This window comes from Lethenteron reissneri, chromosome 42 (genome assembly GCF_015708825.2).
Source record: "Lethenteron reissneri isolate LAM-NWPU_2019-01 chromosome 42, ASM1570882v1, whole genome shotgun sequence".
NCBI classification, from domain to species: domain Eukaryota; kingdom Metazoa; phylum Chordata; class Hyperoartia; order Petromyzontiformes; family Petromyzontidae; genus Lethenteron; species Lethenteron reissneri.
This window is the reverse complement of record NC_083820.1, coordinates 5818670-5837787: the sequence shown is the minus strand read 5'-3', so window position 1 is coordinate 5837787 and position 19118 is coordinate 5818670. Positions and strand designations below refer to the sequence as shown.

General features: G+C 48.5%; 1 protein-coding gene across 1 annotated transcript in view; it reads right to left on the bottom strand.

Annotated features, from left to right (window-relative positions):
• Positions 1-19118, bottom strand: part of LOC133353020 (E3 ubiquitin-protein ligase UBR5-like) — a 59730-nt gene that overhangs the window by 25797 nt on the left and 14815 nt on the right. The window contains 20 exon segments of the mRNA XM_061569081.1: positions 219-337; positions 1008-1154; positions 1430-1521; positions 1965-2107; positions 2653-2750; positions 3924-4047; positions 5020-5070; positions 5878-6047; positions 6810-6936; positions 7734-7944; positions 8582-8779; positions 9553-9707; positions 10156-10267; positions 10989-11144; positions 12130-12242; positions 12778-12887; positions 13456-13640; positions 14472-14589; positions 16693-16961; positions 18841-18960. Coding sequence (XP_061425065.1) covers positions 219-337; positions 1008-1154; positions 1430-1521; positions 1965-2107; positions 2653-2750; positions 3924-4047; positions 5020-5070; positions 5878-6047; positions 6810-6936; positions 7734-7944; positions 8582-8779; positions 9553-9707; positions 10156-10267; positions 10989-11144; positions 12130-12242; positions 12778-12887; positions 13456-13640; positions 14472-14589; positions 16693-16961; positions 18841-18960 — 2818 coding nt within the window.

Sequence of the window (19118 nt, the reverse complement as noted above, 5' to 3'; positions counted from 1 at the left end):
ATGGTGTGTTTCGTAAGGAAATGAAGCACATCGTTTTCTTTGTGTATCTCTGTCTGTGTTTACCTGTGTGTGTGTTAAGGCTATATGGGGAGTCTTTGTCTTTGTGTGCAACTCCGTGTCTGTGTGTGTACGTGTGCATATGGGTGTGTGCGTGTATTTCCGTGTCTGTGTAAATGGACAAATCCTGCAAGCGAGGGACCGGGAATCAGCAGTTTTACCATCGGCGCCAGCCGGCTTGCGCGTGCGCTCGTCCCGCCCACGAGGGGGGCGGTACTGGCAGTGCTCCACCATCTGTCGCGCCACCGTCTGCACCAGGAACAGCAGCAGGTGCTCCCCCCTTAGAGAGGCCAAGCACACAGACGCACACACACGCACGAACACGCACATAAGCAGTCGTCCGTTCAGCTGTGCAGACTTGGCATGTCACGATCAATTCATTCATGAAAACAAATTCTTACTCTCAAGGTACGTGCTTCGAACATTGTGTGCGAGTAGCGATGCCGATGTGTAGGTACGCTGATGAAACTTAGGTTAAGTGAGCAAACAAAACTACAACACAAGACAAAATGAGAAACAATGGATTATTGTTACATCTCTGGTCAGGACTGTAACAATAGGGAGGGGAGGACTGGGAGTGAGTAAAAAAAGTGGGAGAATTAAAATTCAGAAGAGCACAAGGCCAGTCAGAACGGGGCACAGAGGCAGATCCGTTAATCAATTTTGCCAGTTTTCTAGAGGGCACGTCCACAACAGCAACACAACTTGAAAAACCGTTTTGAATATTTTTTAGCGCTATCATGCCAATTCCCCCCCAACATCACACAGGTGGACTGCCAGACAGATAGAGTATGGTCAGAGGTAATGCATCACATTCAACTTTGGTTGGAACATTTTAATAAAAAAGCAGATTGAATGAACAATTAACAAAGTGGTGGGGGGGGGGGAGATACAAGCCATATGAAGGGACGGGCAAGGGTCAGGGATCAGGGGTGGAGGGATGTGGTTACCTGCTGTTGGGCCGTGTGACCAGGTCCGTGGTGGTGAGCAGGCGGTGCAGCAGCTCCAGCCGCGCTGCTTTCTGCCCAGCGATGAGCGTCTTGCACTTACACTTCTCCCAGCAGTCGCAGTACGCGGTGGGCGAAGTCCTCTTCAGCCTGAGCGCAGGTTCAGAATTCAATGCAACAGAAACAATTGTTGAACATCAAATTCTAAATTGAGCACTTTACAATTACACAATTTAATGCCAAAGATGTTTTACAATCAACTGTACCTGGCTCCATGTTAATATGCTAAAGATGGCACAACAGTGTGCTTACAATTTCACAAAGTTTAAAGGAAGACTGAAGCCCAAAACAAACGTATACTTTCAGCCGTACACACGGTGCAGGGGGGGGGGGGGTTAGGAAGAGGAGTGGGGGCGTCTACGCACTTGCAGTCGTGCCCCTTGTGGCAGACACGGGCACACTCCGTGCAGCAGCACAGCGACTCCAGGAGGCCGCACGTGCGACACTCGAAGATGTCCTGCCAAGGGGGGAGGGCGTTAATGTTAACCCAACAGTCTTCACTCTCTTCACCTGTGCACGCAAGATATTGTTGTATGTATGTAGAACTTTCTTTCGCACCGAACGTGGCCAACCGCACTACTCGGAGGTACAACTAGCTCGTCCTAACATCCTTAAGGATCAGTCTTACCAGGGATGCTTGGCCAAATTCTCATGTCTTCCCATGACTAAGCACGCAATTCACCCAATGCCTACAGTGAATATCATTCAAGGTTCTTATGTGCGAGATAATATCACTGGTCAATCCCATTGCTGCTATATAATTGCATAAAATTTGCACAAACAAAAAATAATTCACACCTGTGGTTCAATGCGAGTATTGAGAGACAACAATCGAGTTTAACCTAGGAATTGCTGCTGCTTTATACACCTGCTAACTACCCATATGCTGCCGAGGCTCACCTGGTTGATGTGCTCAGCCCCTGTCCATGTGAAGCTGCAGGTGTCGTTGCAGCAAAGCACGTAAAGCGGCGAGTCGTCTGGATTGGTGCCCGTGGGGCAGATCATGCTCATGAAGTCGTCCCGGTTCTCAGTCTGAGCGTCACCTGGGCACCGGCACACGGACGCACAAGTAGGAGGGAGCGAGCGGTCATTACACCGAGGACAAAACAATAAGTAACAGCTCACTGCTCTTATAATGTGCAGATGTGCAAGGGGCACAACGATATTTGATCATGTGATTCGCCTGCCACAGTCAAATACATCTGGAGAAAAAATACTGCACATGAGTAGCAACGTCAGTGCCTTTTTGTCACGATCACAGACACGAGTTATAAAATAATTAAAAGCATCTGTCATTATTGAAACACTCGTGGTGATAGTAAGCGACCACCCAAGTTATTGATTTAACATTTTACATTTTCGTGTGCTTATGTCCCATTGACAATTTGATGCATATACTCTTCCGTGTAAGAATCAATTGTAATCGATTCATTGTCGTTGCATGCCCAACAGAGCGAAAGACGTGCAAGCAGAACAAAAAGTAGAAAAAGTCAGAGTGGGAGGGGCCAGAAGGGAGAATAAAGACGGAGGGGGGTGAGAAGGGACACACGGAGTCGCGGTGAGTGCCGTGGTGCCTGGCCGTGCCCACCTTTTGCCACCTTCTGCGCCGTCTCGAGCACGGTGATGGCGGCCGGGTATGCACGCCCGCTCACCGCCAGCATGAATGGTGTCATGCCTCTTGCATCCCTGCACACACAGCAGCGCACGTACGCCGTTAATAGAGCGTCAACTCATTTACTCAGCGTTACAAAATATACTGGTCCCAAAGAAGAGTAAATACAGCTCAAAGACTCATAATGGCCATGACAAGAGCCTTCAGCCCACATAGGCGAGATCTGGATTTATACCCTGGGACTGAGTGCCTCTCTTTATAGGCTCGTAATGGTTGTATCCAAGCCCTGAACCGACACCAAATAAGATCCTGAATTGTGGGAATGAAATTCTTGGTTGTGTGATGCAACAATCCACCCAGCACCTATGGTAGCTTGTTGAGCAATCATTTGTGGCCAGGTAACTTCTGAAAGAGATCAGTGGGCCTTATCTGATAAAATAAAAATTATAGTCTTTGGTTCTGTCGGTAAAGTCACGTAGGTAGAAATAAAATTAAATAAATCACAACGTTTCGAACGCAACACAAGTGCCCTTGTGAGCAGCACGATGTCCGCTCACAAGGGAGCGGACATCATGCTGCTCACAGCAGACATCGCAGCTGTCGCGATTTTCACCTGAAGACGGGCGCTTGTGTTGCATTCGAAACGTCGTGATTTATTTCATTTATTTCTACCTACGTGACTTTACCGAAAGAACCAAAGAGTATGGATTCCTGCAGTCACGAAAGCTTCAAATCAAGATAAGAACATTTATTTGTTTCGTTTTCATATAATTGGAAATTAATGTAATTCAAATGGACTTTAATAAACAAAACATCTCTGCATAGGTCAGAGCGCAGGAATACTTCAGGAGGCTGAGCCATTGAAGGAACAAGAGCACAGGTGGTGAAGCTATGGGAGGATTAATGCACGGAGGGGGTCTTTTAGGCTGGCAGCCCAAGGGCCTTGGACTTTGAGAGCCCCCCCCCCCGCCCCCAATTATTTTTTTATCATTAGAATGGTTGAAATGCAATACTGTAACTCTATGATAAAGCCTGTAGATCATTTAGTAATTATTAAAGCCATGGCATTACTATCCATTTCAACCAATTACGTGAAGAATTTGAAGTGTTTGGGCATGGGGGTTGTGGCTAAAAAAGTGACGGAAGGGATTTAATGTACAAAGGGGGCACTCCCGCCAAAACTACATAAACTCTGAGCCCCTCCATCAAACCTAACCTGACCCCAGGCATAGCGGACGGGACCGTACTTGGCGGAGAGCAGCTCGCGCATGTAGAACTTGAGCAGGCTCGTCTCGCACAGCAGCTTGAGGATGGCGTGCGCTGTGGCCTTGCGATCTTTGGGTTCCGACGCCGATGCCTCCTTCGAGGAGCCTGGGGAGCATACGATGAGACGAGCGTCAGCGAGGCAAGCAGTCGGCACAGCCCTCCGAGCCTGCTGGATGTCCGCGTTTCCAATTTATGGACGCCAGTTCCTGGATCTGTCAGAATTTTTCCGTACGTCCATCAGTGTCTGAAAAAGGAGCTAATAGCAGTGGGCTTTACTTGGTAAGATAAAACAAGGTAGTTTATTTGTATATTTTTTTGTTATTTGCTTACTTTCATATACTTTTCACTCCTAACGTGTTTTGTATTGTTTGTTGTTGTAATGTTCTGATATGCCCCTCGTGAAAGAGCTTCATAACGCATCAGATTCCTCCAATATAAATACATATTCTCATTCTCTCCTTGTGTCTGTCAGTGGTCATCCTCGGGTCTCATCAGGGTGTCCTGTCCATGTTGCTGTCCATGTGGTGTCTGTCGGTGTCAATCCATGTGCAAATGAGTGTGTTTGTCCATGTGTCCATCAGTTGTCTATCAATGTGTCTGTCCATGCATCTGCCAGAAAATATTTATTCTGTGCACCGGTCGAATGAAACACTGGCCAGGTGTGGTATGAGCCTGCGATCCAGGAGGCAGAGTTTAGGGGTCAATCAGAGAAGGTCCCACAAATGCAAAGGTGAGAACACCTGCCCACTGACAGTCTAAGCTGTGTATGTGCGGACGTGTATGTATAATTCGGAAGTGGTGGTACTGCGATTCACACAACACACTATGATCTCGGTGACTGGGTTCAATTCCCCATCATGGACAACATGATTAACAAAAGGTGTCTGAACGTGGCAAGAGCCTCCCTTATATCAATTGAACCCCAAATACGAAGGTGTGCAAACATCGGCTGGTCGTGGTGCTGTTAGCAACACCCCCTCAAATGTCGTGTTGGCTTTAATAGATGCAAGCTAACATACAGATTGCAAAAGGGCTACAGAGCGGATGTTTGCCTTCATGTTTGTGCTTGCCAATTACCCGCCAGGCTGGGTGCTCCGGTCGATGGGCCTGGTCCTGCAGAGGACGAAGCTGATAAAAACAAAACAGGACCATATTTAACGAAATATAATTAGTTTATTCACATTTTCACTGTTTGCATTCCCAGCTTTATCCCAATCGTATGATCGGCATCATGCCACGAGGAGGAATCCATTCAGAACTCTCGCAGACCAGTGAAGCGTCTTGTTAAAGAAAGTAATGTTTGTCAAGATATAACTTAACGACAGTTTTATATTCTAAAAGTTAGAATTTAAGTTAAATCATTTGCTAAATAAAATTTACTGCGCCAGTATTTTTTTGGCAAGTTGCTATTGGTCAGCGGCTGACATCAACTGGCTTGCCATTCTTGTGAATTCAAATAAATTACAGGTGTTGCCTGGATTCCAACCGAGATTTATTCACGGTTCCAGCTCATCACTCTGCCCCTTGAGCCACTCGGAACACCACTGATATGTTTGTTTGTAAATTTCATCACCAAGTATACCCCAATCATCCAACACCTGAGGTGCAATCTCCAGTCCGTCACCACATTCCCAGCCCCTGCCACTTACCCCCCCTCCATGCGAGTTGACGTTCTTCCAGCTTGTCTGAGATGGGCACCCCTAACCGTAACCGACATGTCCCTCAAGCCATCCGAGTACACTCTCCCAGCTTGTCCCAGGATGAGTACTACCACTCGTGCCTTCTTCATCATCTCTTCCTTTCTAAACCCGTTCTAAGTTAAAAATCTATATATTTAGAATTCCTTTTTGTGTTTTAGTTTGTTGTCCCCCTCCCGCACCTCCGATTAGCATGGTTGGCTACGTACGGTGCACGAAAGAAGTTCTGTACACGTACCCGGGTCGAACTGCGGTGGCTCGGGGAGCCAGCTGAAGGTGGGGATGGGCGGTGGTGGCGGCACCTGCTCCGCGTGCTCTGCCGCGGCGGCGGCGGCGGCACCTGCGTCGTGCGAGCCCAGCCCGGGGGGCGGCCGCGGTGGGCGGCGCATCATCTCCCTTAGACGAAGGCTGAGTTTAGCGGGGGGGGAGAGGAGGGGAAATCGCAAACGGCCATTATTATTATTAGAAAAATGAAGGATACCCAAAACTAGAATTTAAATGCCAGATTTCAACATTGTCAGCTCAGAAGACTGAACACGGCTATCATGAACCACCTGAGTTACTCAAAAACACAGCACATCAGCACCTTATAAACCTCATGTCAGCATGAGAGAGAAATAAACCCAAGAACTCAATGGTGCCAACTCAGAGGGGCCTTTATAGCCATGATGAACTCCCTGGGTGAGATACTCAAACAAAGGTCTTTCATCTAAGTATCTCAGCAGTATCAGCTCAGTAGCTCCAACGTGGCATTAATGAGCCAACCGATAGATCAACTTCAGCACTTACAACACAGGATTTCAAAAGTGCTGGATCAGAGGCTTTGGCCATAATGAACCGAGTGGTACACACTGCTCGCTCAACGATTTGGAGGCAAGGGCTGGAGGATCATGCAGCTTCGTAAAACACCCAAACCCGTTGCTTTAACACTTCAATGTGGAACCAACATGAAAAAGAGCCTCAAGACAGATAAGACAAATGTCATCTTCACATATTCAATTATGGACCCAAGATGTTAGCAGATTCAGCTCAGGACCCAACAACACCGATTATGGCGGAAACCTGCCCCCGAGAAACTCCAACCAACAACTCAACACGGTCCTCTCTGCAAGTGCTGGCTGGCTCAATGGCTTGGACACGGCCGTCATGAGCCCCGTGCCGCGCCATCACCTGCGCGTGCTGCTGCTGGAGACGCCGGCGCGACTCGTGTTGCACGACACCACCGAGATGGCGTTGGCAATCGCCTCGACCGCCGACATACGCTCGAAGAACGACGTGCGATCCGAGCGGTCGGACTCTGTCACGCGAGAGAAAGGGAACGTCGCAAACGTGGGGAGGGGGCAGAGGGCGCACACAGGAGATTACGTTATCAACACAATTCATGTTACAATATATTGATTCGTCTATGAATATTGTTTTATTGTCAATGCATTGAACGGTGTACATTAATTCTATTCGAATTGTTGATGCAAAGTTTATGCAAATATTGAATTTTATGAGACACAAACAAATGAAATGGCCAGGAGGTACATCAGAGGACAGAAAAAGATGGCACAAACAAGACTAAATGTCATAGATTTTTCATTAAACCATGACAAAGAGTTAAAGTTGCGTCACGGAAATTTTGCCATATTCACGCTCGAGGCAAGGGGAAAGAACAAATCATGGAATGGTCATGTGAGATCATCAACACAGCATGACATCACATCACAGCATTACATCCTCAAAGAGCAGGACATCAACACTCCACACGATAAACACCTTGCATTACATCATCAACACACAGCACAAAATTGTCAACATGTCACAAGATCGTCAAAACATCGTTAATAACACTCCACGTGACAACACCTCGCATAACACGGACCAGGGGTCGGCTCTTTAAGGACTGCTTCGTGACGAAACTTATTAAGGACCACCTTCTCGTATTCACCATAGTGCAATGCGCGGCTCTTGAAATAGAGTTTTTTTTACCGAATTTGAAAAAAATGGCTGTTATTTTCGTTGCCGACCCCTGACATGAACGCACAGCATGACATCATCAGCGATGGACATTACCAACGGGGGAGGGGGCATCACCGTGGGCGCTCGCACCTTCCTCCTCCTTGGCCTCCTTGTTGGAGGTGGGGAAGCAGGTGGAGACGCACGCGTGCAGGACGTTGCGGTTGCCGTCGCAGCGCTCGTGTGGGATGTTCTCCACCTCGCCGGCGTCCAGCTCCATGAGCAGGCTCTGCTCCATGCCCAGCAGCGCCAGTCGGCACGCCTCGTAGTCGCACCGCAGCACCGGCGTCAGCAGCGGCTGCTTCTGCTCGGCGGGAAATTCAAGGCACAGGTTCGAGCATCGATCACCTGTATGTATGTTGAACTTCTTTTCGCACCGTACGAAGCCAACAGTGCTAATCAGAGGCGCGGGGCAAGGACAACAAACTAAACACTGGCCGAGCCACCTCACTGGCTCAACCTGCCCCGATACAAAAGTCGGTCAGGTAGGGGTAGAGCAGAGCGCGCAAAAATGCCTCGCGCCGTCCCCACAATTTTAAATCATCCCCCATGCTGCTGCTTCCTCACAAGCTGCCCTCCGCGTTTTAGCCACCTCTCAAAGCTGCTCTCCATGTTGTCACCGCCACCTCCTGTGAGACTCCCCGTCCACGCTGCCGCCCCCCCTTTGCAACAACCCTCAATGCTTCTGTCCTCCTCGCTGCATCCCCCCGCCCCCTTCCACCTTTTTCCATCGTGCGTGCCACCTTAATTTCAGGCCAGTCTCTGTGCTACGACTTTCCTTTGGGGTAACCCTCAAAGCCAACTTCCCCCTCTACCCTTACCACCTTCCATATTGTCACCACCACCCTCCCCACCTGGCACTCTCCAAACAGGAGACGAGTAATGACCCCCTCATAAATCACCCTTCATGTTAGCCGCCTCCCCGCCGCCCGCGGCCTCACCTCAATGGCCATGACAATGACGGTGGCCTTTTTCTTGATGGAGGAGTTGGCGGGCAGGTTGGTGAGTGCATGCAGGCCCACGCCCAGCGAGCGCACTGGCGGCAGGTCCAACCAGTCAGGGTCACGGATGCCGCCCATGCAGTCGCGCGCAAGCGGATAGAGCGTGCCATTACCGTCGCGCAGGATCACCGGTGACTCCTACACACACGGGGGAAAGGGTTGGATCAGTGTTTTTCATTGCAAGGCCCGTGGGACACTGGCGGCCCCGAGTGGCCTTTAGTGCGGCCCCCCACAATACACAAATTTGAAAACACCCCATGCAGCTGATGTGACGGCCCCCTCACACTGATGGCCACCCTTTGAAAATTAGTGAAATACACTGGCTTAGGTCATTACTCAGGACCAGGCCAGTTTGGGTAAAGAATACATTTGTTGGGTTTTTATCAGTGTAAGCGTCTCTCTGCGCAAACGAGCATTGGAGAGGCAATAATCTTGGGTGGACAAGACGACGTTGCTGTTGCACCGAGGGAGTGGTGGAAATTCCTAGATCCAACGACATGGGATGGTCTCTCCATAAGAAAGCTGCTTTTTACGTTCAACAAAGTGGTACTTACTGTAATGATCCCAGAAGTAGGGGCTAAGTTTACCTCCAACCAAGATACAAAACTGGAATGTTCCAGTTGCTTCTAAAGCAACTCCAAGGTGGAATATGGTGAGGGATAAGTGCTACAAATGTTAGGGAATATGAACTCATTATCCAAGTACCATTAAAGCACCATGTTTGTGGCACCCAGCTCAAAAATGTCAGCAGTGCTGGCCATTAAAAACGATTGCTGTGCTATTACAAGCCACTCTGCCAATGCTTGGCTCAGTGGCTTAATAAGCGTGGCCATTATGTGCACTGTGAGAGAGAGCAGACTCTGTATGAGCAGGTAAGCATGCATGTGTGTGTGCGTGCGCGCATGTTGCACCTGTCCAGCGCTGTAGATGGCAATATTGTGCTCGTCCTGACCCAGCAGAGCAGCGCTGCTCGTTGGAAAGTTGTTCTCCTGCTCGGGTTTGCACGTCGCCAAGTCGAACAGACAGTAGCGAACCCAGGTCCCTGATCGCAGCACAGTGTGCACGCCTGCACCGCACGTCACACACACGACACACATACATCAACGCGGCATCTAATGCACATTACCACTTGTGACATACACACATGCACAACACGTCGGGCCCGTCACCGCCATCGGTGCTCGAGTGTGATGGACATAAGTAGTAGGAAGATGTGTGCAATGTGCATTAGTACTGTGGAGAGATACGTGTGCAATGTAAATTAGTCATGTGGGAACATAGGTGTGCAATGTATATCAGTACTGTGGGGACATAGGTGCGCCATGTACATCACTACCGTGGATACATAGGCAGCCGTGCCTGGTACCTGTTGCGCACTCTGCCATCCTGCAATGGTACTCACAAACAACACTTGCCTCAACAGCCTGTAGACAGCTAGACAGGGGACCCTCATATGTATGCATACACTAATACAGCATGTGTGTGTGCGCGTGCGTGTGTGTGCGTGCGCCCACCCTTGGCATCCACGTTGAGTGCCAGGATGTCTGCCTTGTCCGGCACAGACATCTTGCGCGGCGCTCGCTGGAAGCAGTCGGGCACCTTGGGGGCCCCGCCGCTCTTCACCACCTACGCAGGGGTGGGGGGGTGGGGCGGCACGTGCAGCGACCGAGTCAGAGATCACGCGGCAGCTCGACCCACGGGACACCGCACGAGACATCCTCCATACGGAGCGCAGTGCCCAGAGACTCTCCGTCGACGATGCCATCGCTCGTAACGCGCTGGGAACCGGGCACGTAAAAACTTCCGCGCCACCTCACGATTCGATTGACTGCAGCAATTCTCGATAGCGATTAACCAGGTCGTTCTTCTTTGGCCATGTGGTGAATTTAGCGCCGCCGGTGGCTCCCGACACATGAAGGAAATATATACAATAAAGATGCGTTGTGCATTACATGTGAATCAATGCATAATTACACGCCTGCTAATGATGTTAAGTTTTTATTACACGAAAATTTTCACCTGACCACTCAATGAAAGGTCCTGATTCTGGGGTAACAATTGAATTCAAAAAAATATTCATTTGTAACGTACACCTCGTAAATATTTTTTATTTACTTCTCTGGAGTTTACCCCCTTCGCCCAACGGTATACTTGCATACAATTTGCATGAACTGTAAATAATACAATCCTTTGACCCACAGTTGAATGCATGATTCTGAGCGGAGGATTGCATTTTCAATGACAGCGACGATAACAATGAACCGATGCCCCGATGACTCGCATGACAAGCGTTTAGCAATCATCAGACGCGCACAGCGTGTAACGGACTCCCCCACCCAGCTCGCACCTGCAGCTCGTCAATGCGGAGGAGGCGGCAGTCTTGCAGGAGGGACGTGGGGTCCGGGTCGGGCCCTGGGGCGGGGGGCACGACCACCGCGCTGGCAACGGGGCCGTTGGCGCCGGGAAACCTCACGGCCACGTACGCCCCATCCACTTTGAGCACCTGCGGGCAGGCAAAGTGTTTGTGGGGGTATAATTAGGGTTGACCTGGCACAAATGTCACGGGTGACATCACCGCCACTTGATGGCAAGCAGCTGTTGTCGTGTTATCTTTATCCACTTGTCCTGTGTGTATGCTGCGTGTTGCTGTATATGTCACTGGCATTCATTGAGCTTAAACAATCTACGACCATATCACCCTAAATGCACTGCCAATGTCACATCTCCTAAGCTAGGCATTTGATCCTGGTTAGTACGTGGGTGGCAGAATGCCTGTGAATACCAGGTGTTGTAGGTTTGGTCCTGTGAGGTGGCCAGACTATGGCAGGACAGCAGTAGACAATTTAATATTCCTTTGTATGCGTCTGTTTTCTCTGAATAGAGAATCTTGATTTAACACGGGCACAGCCGTCGACGACATTCAAAGTGAAGGGGAGCGCAAATAAACCTCTCGCGCCACATGGCATGTGGGGGCGAGGGCATGGCGCTCGATGGCTTTGAAGTTGTTGTGAGCGAGCAAACGAGGCCACGACTTCATTTTCAAGATACGATGATTATCGATAATCCAATTTCCTTTAACTTTGTCATTGCATTTCAAATTTGTATCTTAATGTTTTTGTCCCCTACTGTACTTCAAGTACGAATAAAGATTACCGATGACATTGTCAAATGGAGTTCTCAACACAAACCTTCCCTAAGTCTCCAACTCATTGCAACTTTAAAAGCTAAAATGCATATCATGCACATTACATAAAAAAAATGTATGGTGTCGTACAACTGAAGTAGATCACTCTGGGAAACATTCTGAAAAGTACTGATTGAATGTGTAATAGCTATTTTAAAAGTTGAAATATTGTGCCATTTATTATTTCAAATGTAAAAGAAAAAATGAACCATCATAATCATCACAATGACATATTACAAGGCGATATGATCATTATCGACCTTGTAACGTACGATTGTAGTTTCTCCAGAGACTACGTACACACCTTGCCCACCGGTACACTCTTCACGTCTTCCACAAACACCACCTCCTTGAGGTTCCACTGCTCCTCGTTGTGCTTCTCCTCCTCACGAGAGCTCGCCGTCGGGCGCTTGCGCTCTGGCAAAACAAAACGAGGGCAGCTTCACATTCACCGGATTCGCATGCGTACCACAACAAAAACACCTTTACACCCCTTTTCCACTGGCACAGCCGAGCCGTGCTGACGCCATGCCATCGAGGGTTAGGAGGCGGCAGGTTGTTTTGCCACTATAGAAACTGAGCGGTGCTGCTAATGCCGCAGCAGGCAATCTGCGAGGCTGAGACGCACGTAGATGACATTGAGTCGGCTTGTGTCCTCACAGGGTACTGACGGACGTCACATGGGGCAAACACGTCATTAGCATGGCATGGAAGATTGCCAGTGAAAAAAAATCGCCCATACCGTAAAAGCACCGCGCTGGCTCGACAGTGCCAGAACTTGAGATCACAATGGCAAGTGACAATTTTTATGGCCAAGTTGACAGTCCAAAAGCCAAGGTTATGTACCAACAGCCGAGGTGATATCCCAGGAGCCCAAGTGATGTCCCAAGAGTCCAGTTGACAACTCAACAGCTCAGGCGACACACCCCCAAAGTCACCAAGAGCCACTCACTGTAGGGCAGCGATGCGCTGCTCGCGATGGATGAGGTGTCACTGCAGGTTGAGGCAGGAGACGGGGGAGGTCCCATCTCGGTGCGCACGTTGTCTTGCTTCTGCTCGGACCTGCTTGAGATCACACATGGCAACATCCATTATTTAGCCGGGCGACGCTGCATTGACATTCACTGGAGATAAATATTTCCAAGCTAAGAATGGATATTGTTACAGAGGGATGGTTCTTACTACATTAACATCTTTCAGTCGTCAGACTCAAGTGAGAAGGCTCCCAAAAACAAATAAATAGCTTTTTAATAACCATCTACAACCACATCACCCGTTCATGAACTAAGAAATTCGGTAGCGGTAGGAGAGTGAGTATGTGAGGGAGTGAAAGAGTAGTGAGCAATTGAGTTCATGAGCTAGTGAGCGAGTTTCTGATCCATTGAGAGTCTGTGACCTAATGCTCGGATATATAAATGAGTTAATGAGCGAAATATTAAGTTGGTTAAGACACTAGTGAGCGGGGGAGTTCACGAATGAGCGAAAGTGTTAATAGAGCGAGCGAGTGAGTCAGTGATCGAGCTAGTGAGCGTGCGCACTTGGTGTCGGAGGCCTTGGGAGTTCACGAATACGCGAAAGCATTAATAGAGCGAGCGAGTGAGTCAGTGATCGAGCTAGTGAGCGTGCGCACTTGGTGTCGGAGGCCTTGGCGAGGCGGTCGAGGGCCCGCAGGCCGTCGGGCGAGCACACGCGGAAGCGGCAGCAGTCGTTCATGTTCCACACCGACTCCTGCAGCACGCCCACCTTGGGCACGCCGGAGCTCACCGAGAATGCCACCGCACCCGCCTGGTACACCGGGTTGTTGCGCATGCACACCTACTCGCACACGACAAAGATTCCCCCCCCATGTAGCCAAAACATAATTTTGGTTGGGGCAAGTGCTGTTTAAGCGAGTACCCATGAAGGCCGGCACGCCACACGAGGGGATGGGATGTTAGCACCACATCCGTCTGCGTTTGTCTCCCCGGTGCTGTTTTTACACATCACACCAGGTACTCATTTATGGCTGAATCTACGTAAACGATTATTATCGTTTTTACCACATCATTTACACATTTTGCACTCTCCATTTTGGTTTTATCCAGGGCACCCCTACTTTACATTTTCTCCAACATTTGACTTTCGTGTAACAATGGGAATAAAACATTTTTAAAAACAAGGTAATCACAGTGTGGGGCCCTCTATGCAGGGCCAGATTAAAGCAGGGGGCTTTAGGGGCTGCAGCAGCCCAAGGTCTCTGACTTTGAGGGGCTCCTCAATGGACACAAACACACTGATTTACTATCATCAAAATGCAATACAGCAGCACTATGATAAATCCTATAGGTCGCGTGGGAATTAAAACCAAAGCATCACGTACCGATATTAAAATGGTTTTAGAGGTTTCGGCTGCGATGTAGTTTTATAATTCATCATATCACTTTGAAAAACGAGAACTGAAATAACCAAGGTGAATAACAATGGAGCGTTTGGTACTGGGCATGGGTGGTGATATAACAGTTGGGGGGGGGGGGGAGGAGGGAAGAAATTGAATAGGCAAAAAGGGGGTCAGCCCCCAGCTCTGGAAGGCTCCCCCCCCCCCCCCACCGCACCCCCATCAAACCGAATCCGGCCCTTGCTCTGGTACGGCGGTCAGTGCCGACCGACCTGAGTTCCCACGGTGATGTTGGTCATGGAGGCGACGCCGGCGCTTGTCTTGGACTTCTTGTTCTTGGCGCGTGCCTTCTCCAGCAGCTTCTTGCGCTGGCTGAATGGCACCACGCCCCTACGGAGGCCAAAGCAGAGGTGCACACAAGGCTGCAATGTCTCCGGATGTGGAACGTTGAATAGATTTTACCCGACAGACTCTAATTTATTTTTCGCTTATTTTTCTAAATAAAGCGCAATTCAGTAAAGCCTCGGCTAGTCGGGTAAATAGGGTCGATGCCTGGCCTGGCGAGCTGGAATTTCTGGCAAGCTTCTACATGGATGAGAACCTCTGTATATACATCACAAATACTTCTCTACATTATAAACACGTCTACAATGCATAAAATATATTTTTATGCAATTATTATATCTTAAATACAATGAAATAGAGCATAACAGTTTTAAAATCTACATTGCCGTTCCGTGTATTTGTGGAGCTGCGCTGTACTGCGTGGTATGGTTACGTACTCACCACTGGGGTGTATTGCCCTCCAAGAGGTAAACCACATGGCATCCTCATTCAATAAACCCAGAAATAAAGTGAACAAAAAAATGAGAAAAGAAAATGCTAAAAAGGGAGAAAAAAATAACAATAAACCCTAAAAAGGTGTGAAAAAAATAACTGACAGTCTAACTCCCGCATTAAGCAAAGCTACGGAAAGGAGCGGTAATGTGCTGCAAAGCAAGTGGCAGGCCGTGGGTGCAAGGGTACCGCTGCCACGCCTGCTGGCGCTACCAGCATTGTCCTCTCGTGGCGCCAGAGGCTGCGTTGATTTATTTCATTATTTATCCAGCATTGGTGTGGCTTCATGAAGTCCGGCTAGCCGGGTTTTACTGTAATGTGGAAAACATATATAAGAGTGACAGAGCGCCAAAGAGTGTGGTGTTGGATGAAACAGGTTCCCGAGTTCCATACAGCAAATAAGTACAGTACAGCACGCAGCATTTCGAATTGCTAGTTAAATGCATGAATGCTTTCAGTTTAATTATCATGGGCTTGGTGATCCGGTGGGAGATTTAGATTTATTTAATTTTGGACAACTCAAACTTTGGCTTCAAAAGGTTTTACACCGTGGGTTCCATCCAGATGTCTAAGTGAATTTAATCAGAATTTTTCTATTTATTTTAGTCAGTCTTTGTGTCTAGCCAACAAAATCCTGTGGCAATTTAGTCCAGTCTCTGGACTTTTCGTAATCATTATTTTAGTCTAGTTGACTCAAGCAGTCTAAAAAGTAGCTCATTCTTTGTACTTAAATGAACCACGAACAACCACTCGTGTTTATTATTTCATTCTGAGCTTCTGCAGAATTTTCCTTTGGAATATATCATTGTGCTTAACTGCTTCACGTAACCTTCATGTTTACGAGTTCAATTTATATCCTCCTATTCATTTATATTATCTCCATGTACAATGGTCGTATTATTATTGTCTTCAACAGAGCAGTCTTGGCTCTAGCAGAGGCTCAAGTGCCACGTAGAGCTAAGTGGCTCTTCCGGGATTGGAGAACGAACCCATTCCAGCTAGGCACCTGGCAAGAGGCGGGACTAAATGTGCCCCCTTCACCAACACGCACTGACCAGCAGCATGTTAAAATATGGTCAACCCTCCGCCATGACTTACCGCACCTAAACAATGGCCCCCCCCCCCCACCTCCTCCAAATTTCCAGACGTTCTGAAACCACCAGCCACTGCACCAGCTGGGTATGTGAAGCAGAAACGTTGGAAGCTACACATTGTAAAAGATGCAAAGTGTGACCTCGTTGCTTTATTAAGGTGCACGATAAGTCCTCACTTAACAGGTATTCACACATTTTCACTATAGTGCGGTTCTTCGGGAACACTTTTCAAACAATGCGGAACGTGCCCGTTATAACACAGAAGGCGCCGCCGATTCTAGCGTGGTTTCTGAGTGGTCGACAATGAACTACTTTCTAGCAGTTGCGCGGCCAAGCAGTTCGGAACAATACGCGGAATGATACAGTACGCAGCGGCATACCCTCAGTTCCTTGTCCCACCATCTCAATACGTGCGCGCACATAGCATCTTGCCAAACTTTATGGCGAAATCGTTTTGTTAATGCGTTTTTCGCTTTAACGCGGCGCTTTTCAGGAACGCATCTACCGTGTTAAATGAGGAATTACTCTACAACAGGGAGGGGGGGGGGGTGCGTTGGCGTACCACCAGTGCAGCGAGCCCGACTCGAGCCGCACGCACGTGTACAGTGCGCAGCAGTGCAGCGACGCGATGCGGTCGCCCTGCAGCTCGGGGAAGAGCTGCGCCGCATGCTCCAGCTTGCTCCCCACGGGCGTCAGGCTCTCGTCCATCCAGGTGGCCACCTTGCCCGACTCCGTGGCGACGGAGGCGCGGATGCTGCTGGCCGACAGCAGCACCACCACCTCGCTGGCGAGCGCCAGCCCCGGCGCGCGCGGGTGGTGCACGGCCGGGTTCTGCAGGCGACACAGGAACGCGCGCGAGTAAGCGGCGAAGAACGACCGACGGGACGGCAAAGGCAGGAGATCTATATATGGTCAACTTCTTTCGCACTGTACATAGCCAACCATGCTCATCGGAGGTTCGAGGAAAGAGGAATGGAGGCACACACAAACGATACAGTAGACGGAGACTTCCACTGCAGGATTGATACAAGACGGTGAACTATCTACAAATACCAAGGATGCCTAAGTACGAAATACAGGTAATCCCCGACTTACGATGGTCCGACTTACGATGTTTCGATCTTACGATGGCGATAGCGATATGACAAAATTGTAAAAGTTTTAATTTCACGCGGCAGGCAAATGCAGCAGCGTACGAGGTACGATACTGTACTTTATCATTGCCAATCTCCTCTTCCGACAACTAAGTTAATATAGCCATCAACAACCTAACATCGTTCAAGTGTGCAGCCGACGGACAGAATCTTGGCGAGTACAGTACAATATGATACGTTACGATACGTTCAATGCATGTATGATACATAGCTTTAGCGATTTCATTTTAGGGTTACCACGATAAGATACATACGTTCAATGCATGTTAAAAGTTTTTATAGCAGATAGGATTGTTTCCTGAAAAAACTTTCTATGAAATTGCAGTTCATATAGGTAGGCTAAGAATTTACCTAGTTTTTTACTTAAAATGTTACTGTGCAATACAGTATTGTAATTAATAAATACATACAGTAGTTATTACAGTACGGTACTGTAAATTGCTCTGTTTTGCTAAATTATCACCATTCTTTAAGATTCCTGGGTAGGCTAGGACATTTTCGACTTACGATATTTTCGACTTACGATGGGGTTGTCGTAACGCATCTCCATCGTAAGTCGGGGGACTACCTGTACATACATAGCCATAATAACGTATGGGCAAAGTGATGTTGGCAAGTACCTAATATGGCCGGCACTGAAGATAACGACAACATGCCCAGCCACCTTTGTCTCTCCAGTGCTTAAATGTACACACTTAACTACTCATTTAAGTCCAAGTTGACCAATTCAGATTTCCCTTTTCCTTACAGCCAAATTCACTGTGATAAGTGAAGTTGGGTGTAACGTCACAGCCAAATTCACTGTGATAAGTGAATTTGGCTGTAACGGTTCCACCTGAAGACCGGAAGCTTGTGTTGCCTCCGAAACGTCGTGATTTAATTTAGATGCTTTTTTCCTTGATTTATTTTTCACCTACGTGACTTCGCTGAAAAAACCAAAGAGTATGAATCCTTGCAGTCACAAAAACTTCAAATCTAGAATTCAGAACACGTAACGAAATGAAAAAACACAGCTATAAGAGATGAAACAGGACACCCAAACACAAAATGACAGATGAGAGATCACAACACACACAAGCAAGGCTTGGAAACTTATACCAGAAACAACGCACACAAAGGGTAAAAAGGCATGTTGACAAAAGGCATCTGCGCAGGAGACAAGTCAAACACACAGAAAGAATATACGCACATCCATAAAACAAAGATCCCCCTATTTCATAGACTAACGACAAGCTGTTAGCGAGTTCCTACGAAGGCCGGCACGGCACACAAGGTGGGTGGCCAGCACCACGCCAGACCGCCTTGGTCTCCCCAGTGGCCATGTTTACACACAGCACTAGGTATTCATTTGAGGCCAAGTCAACCCTGGGGCGGTCCAGGACCGGTTCAAATACTGGTGTTTTAGCCGAGTGGGAATCGAACCCGGATCGTAGTCTTCATACAGCACAACTGTTCCTCCCATCGCAAACACACACACAGCAATACACATGCGCAAGACCACTGGACACACAAAGCACAAGTAGACACACGGAGATCGAGGTGAGCGTGCTGCATGCCTGTGCATTGCGGTAGGGTTCAGTCTCCGCCCACTTCCACTGGTAGAGCTCCCCCTTGCTGCTCACGGCCACGAGCTCCGAGAAGAGCGCTCCGATGAGCACAAAGCGTGGGGCGCCGTCCTAACGGGACGAAAACACACACAAGCACGCACACATATAGATGACACAAAGCGTTGGTGCAAGCGCCGTCAGCGAGCACGTGCCGATACACACACACGTATACATTTACACGGGTAGGCATATATGCACAAACATGTACAAATGCAAATTAACATATA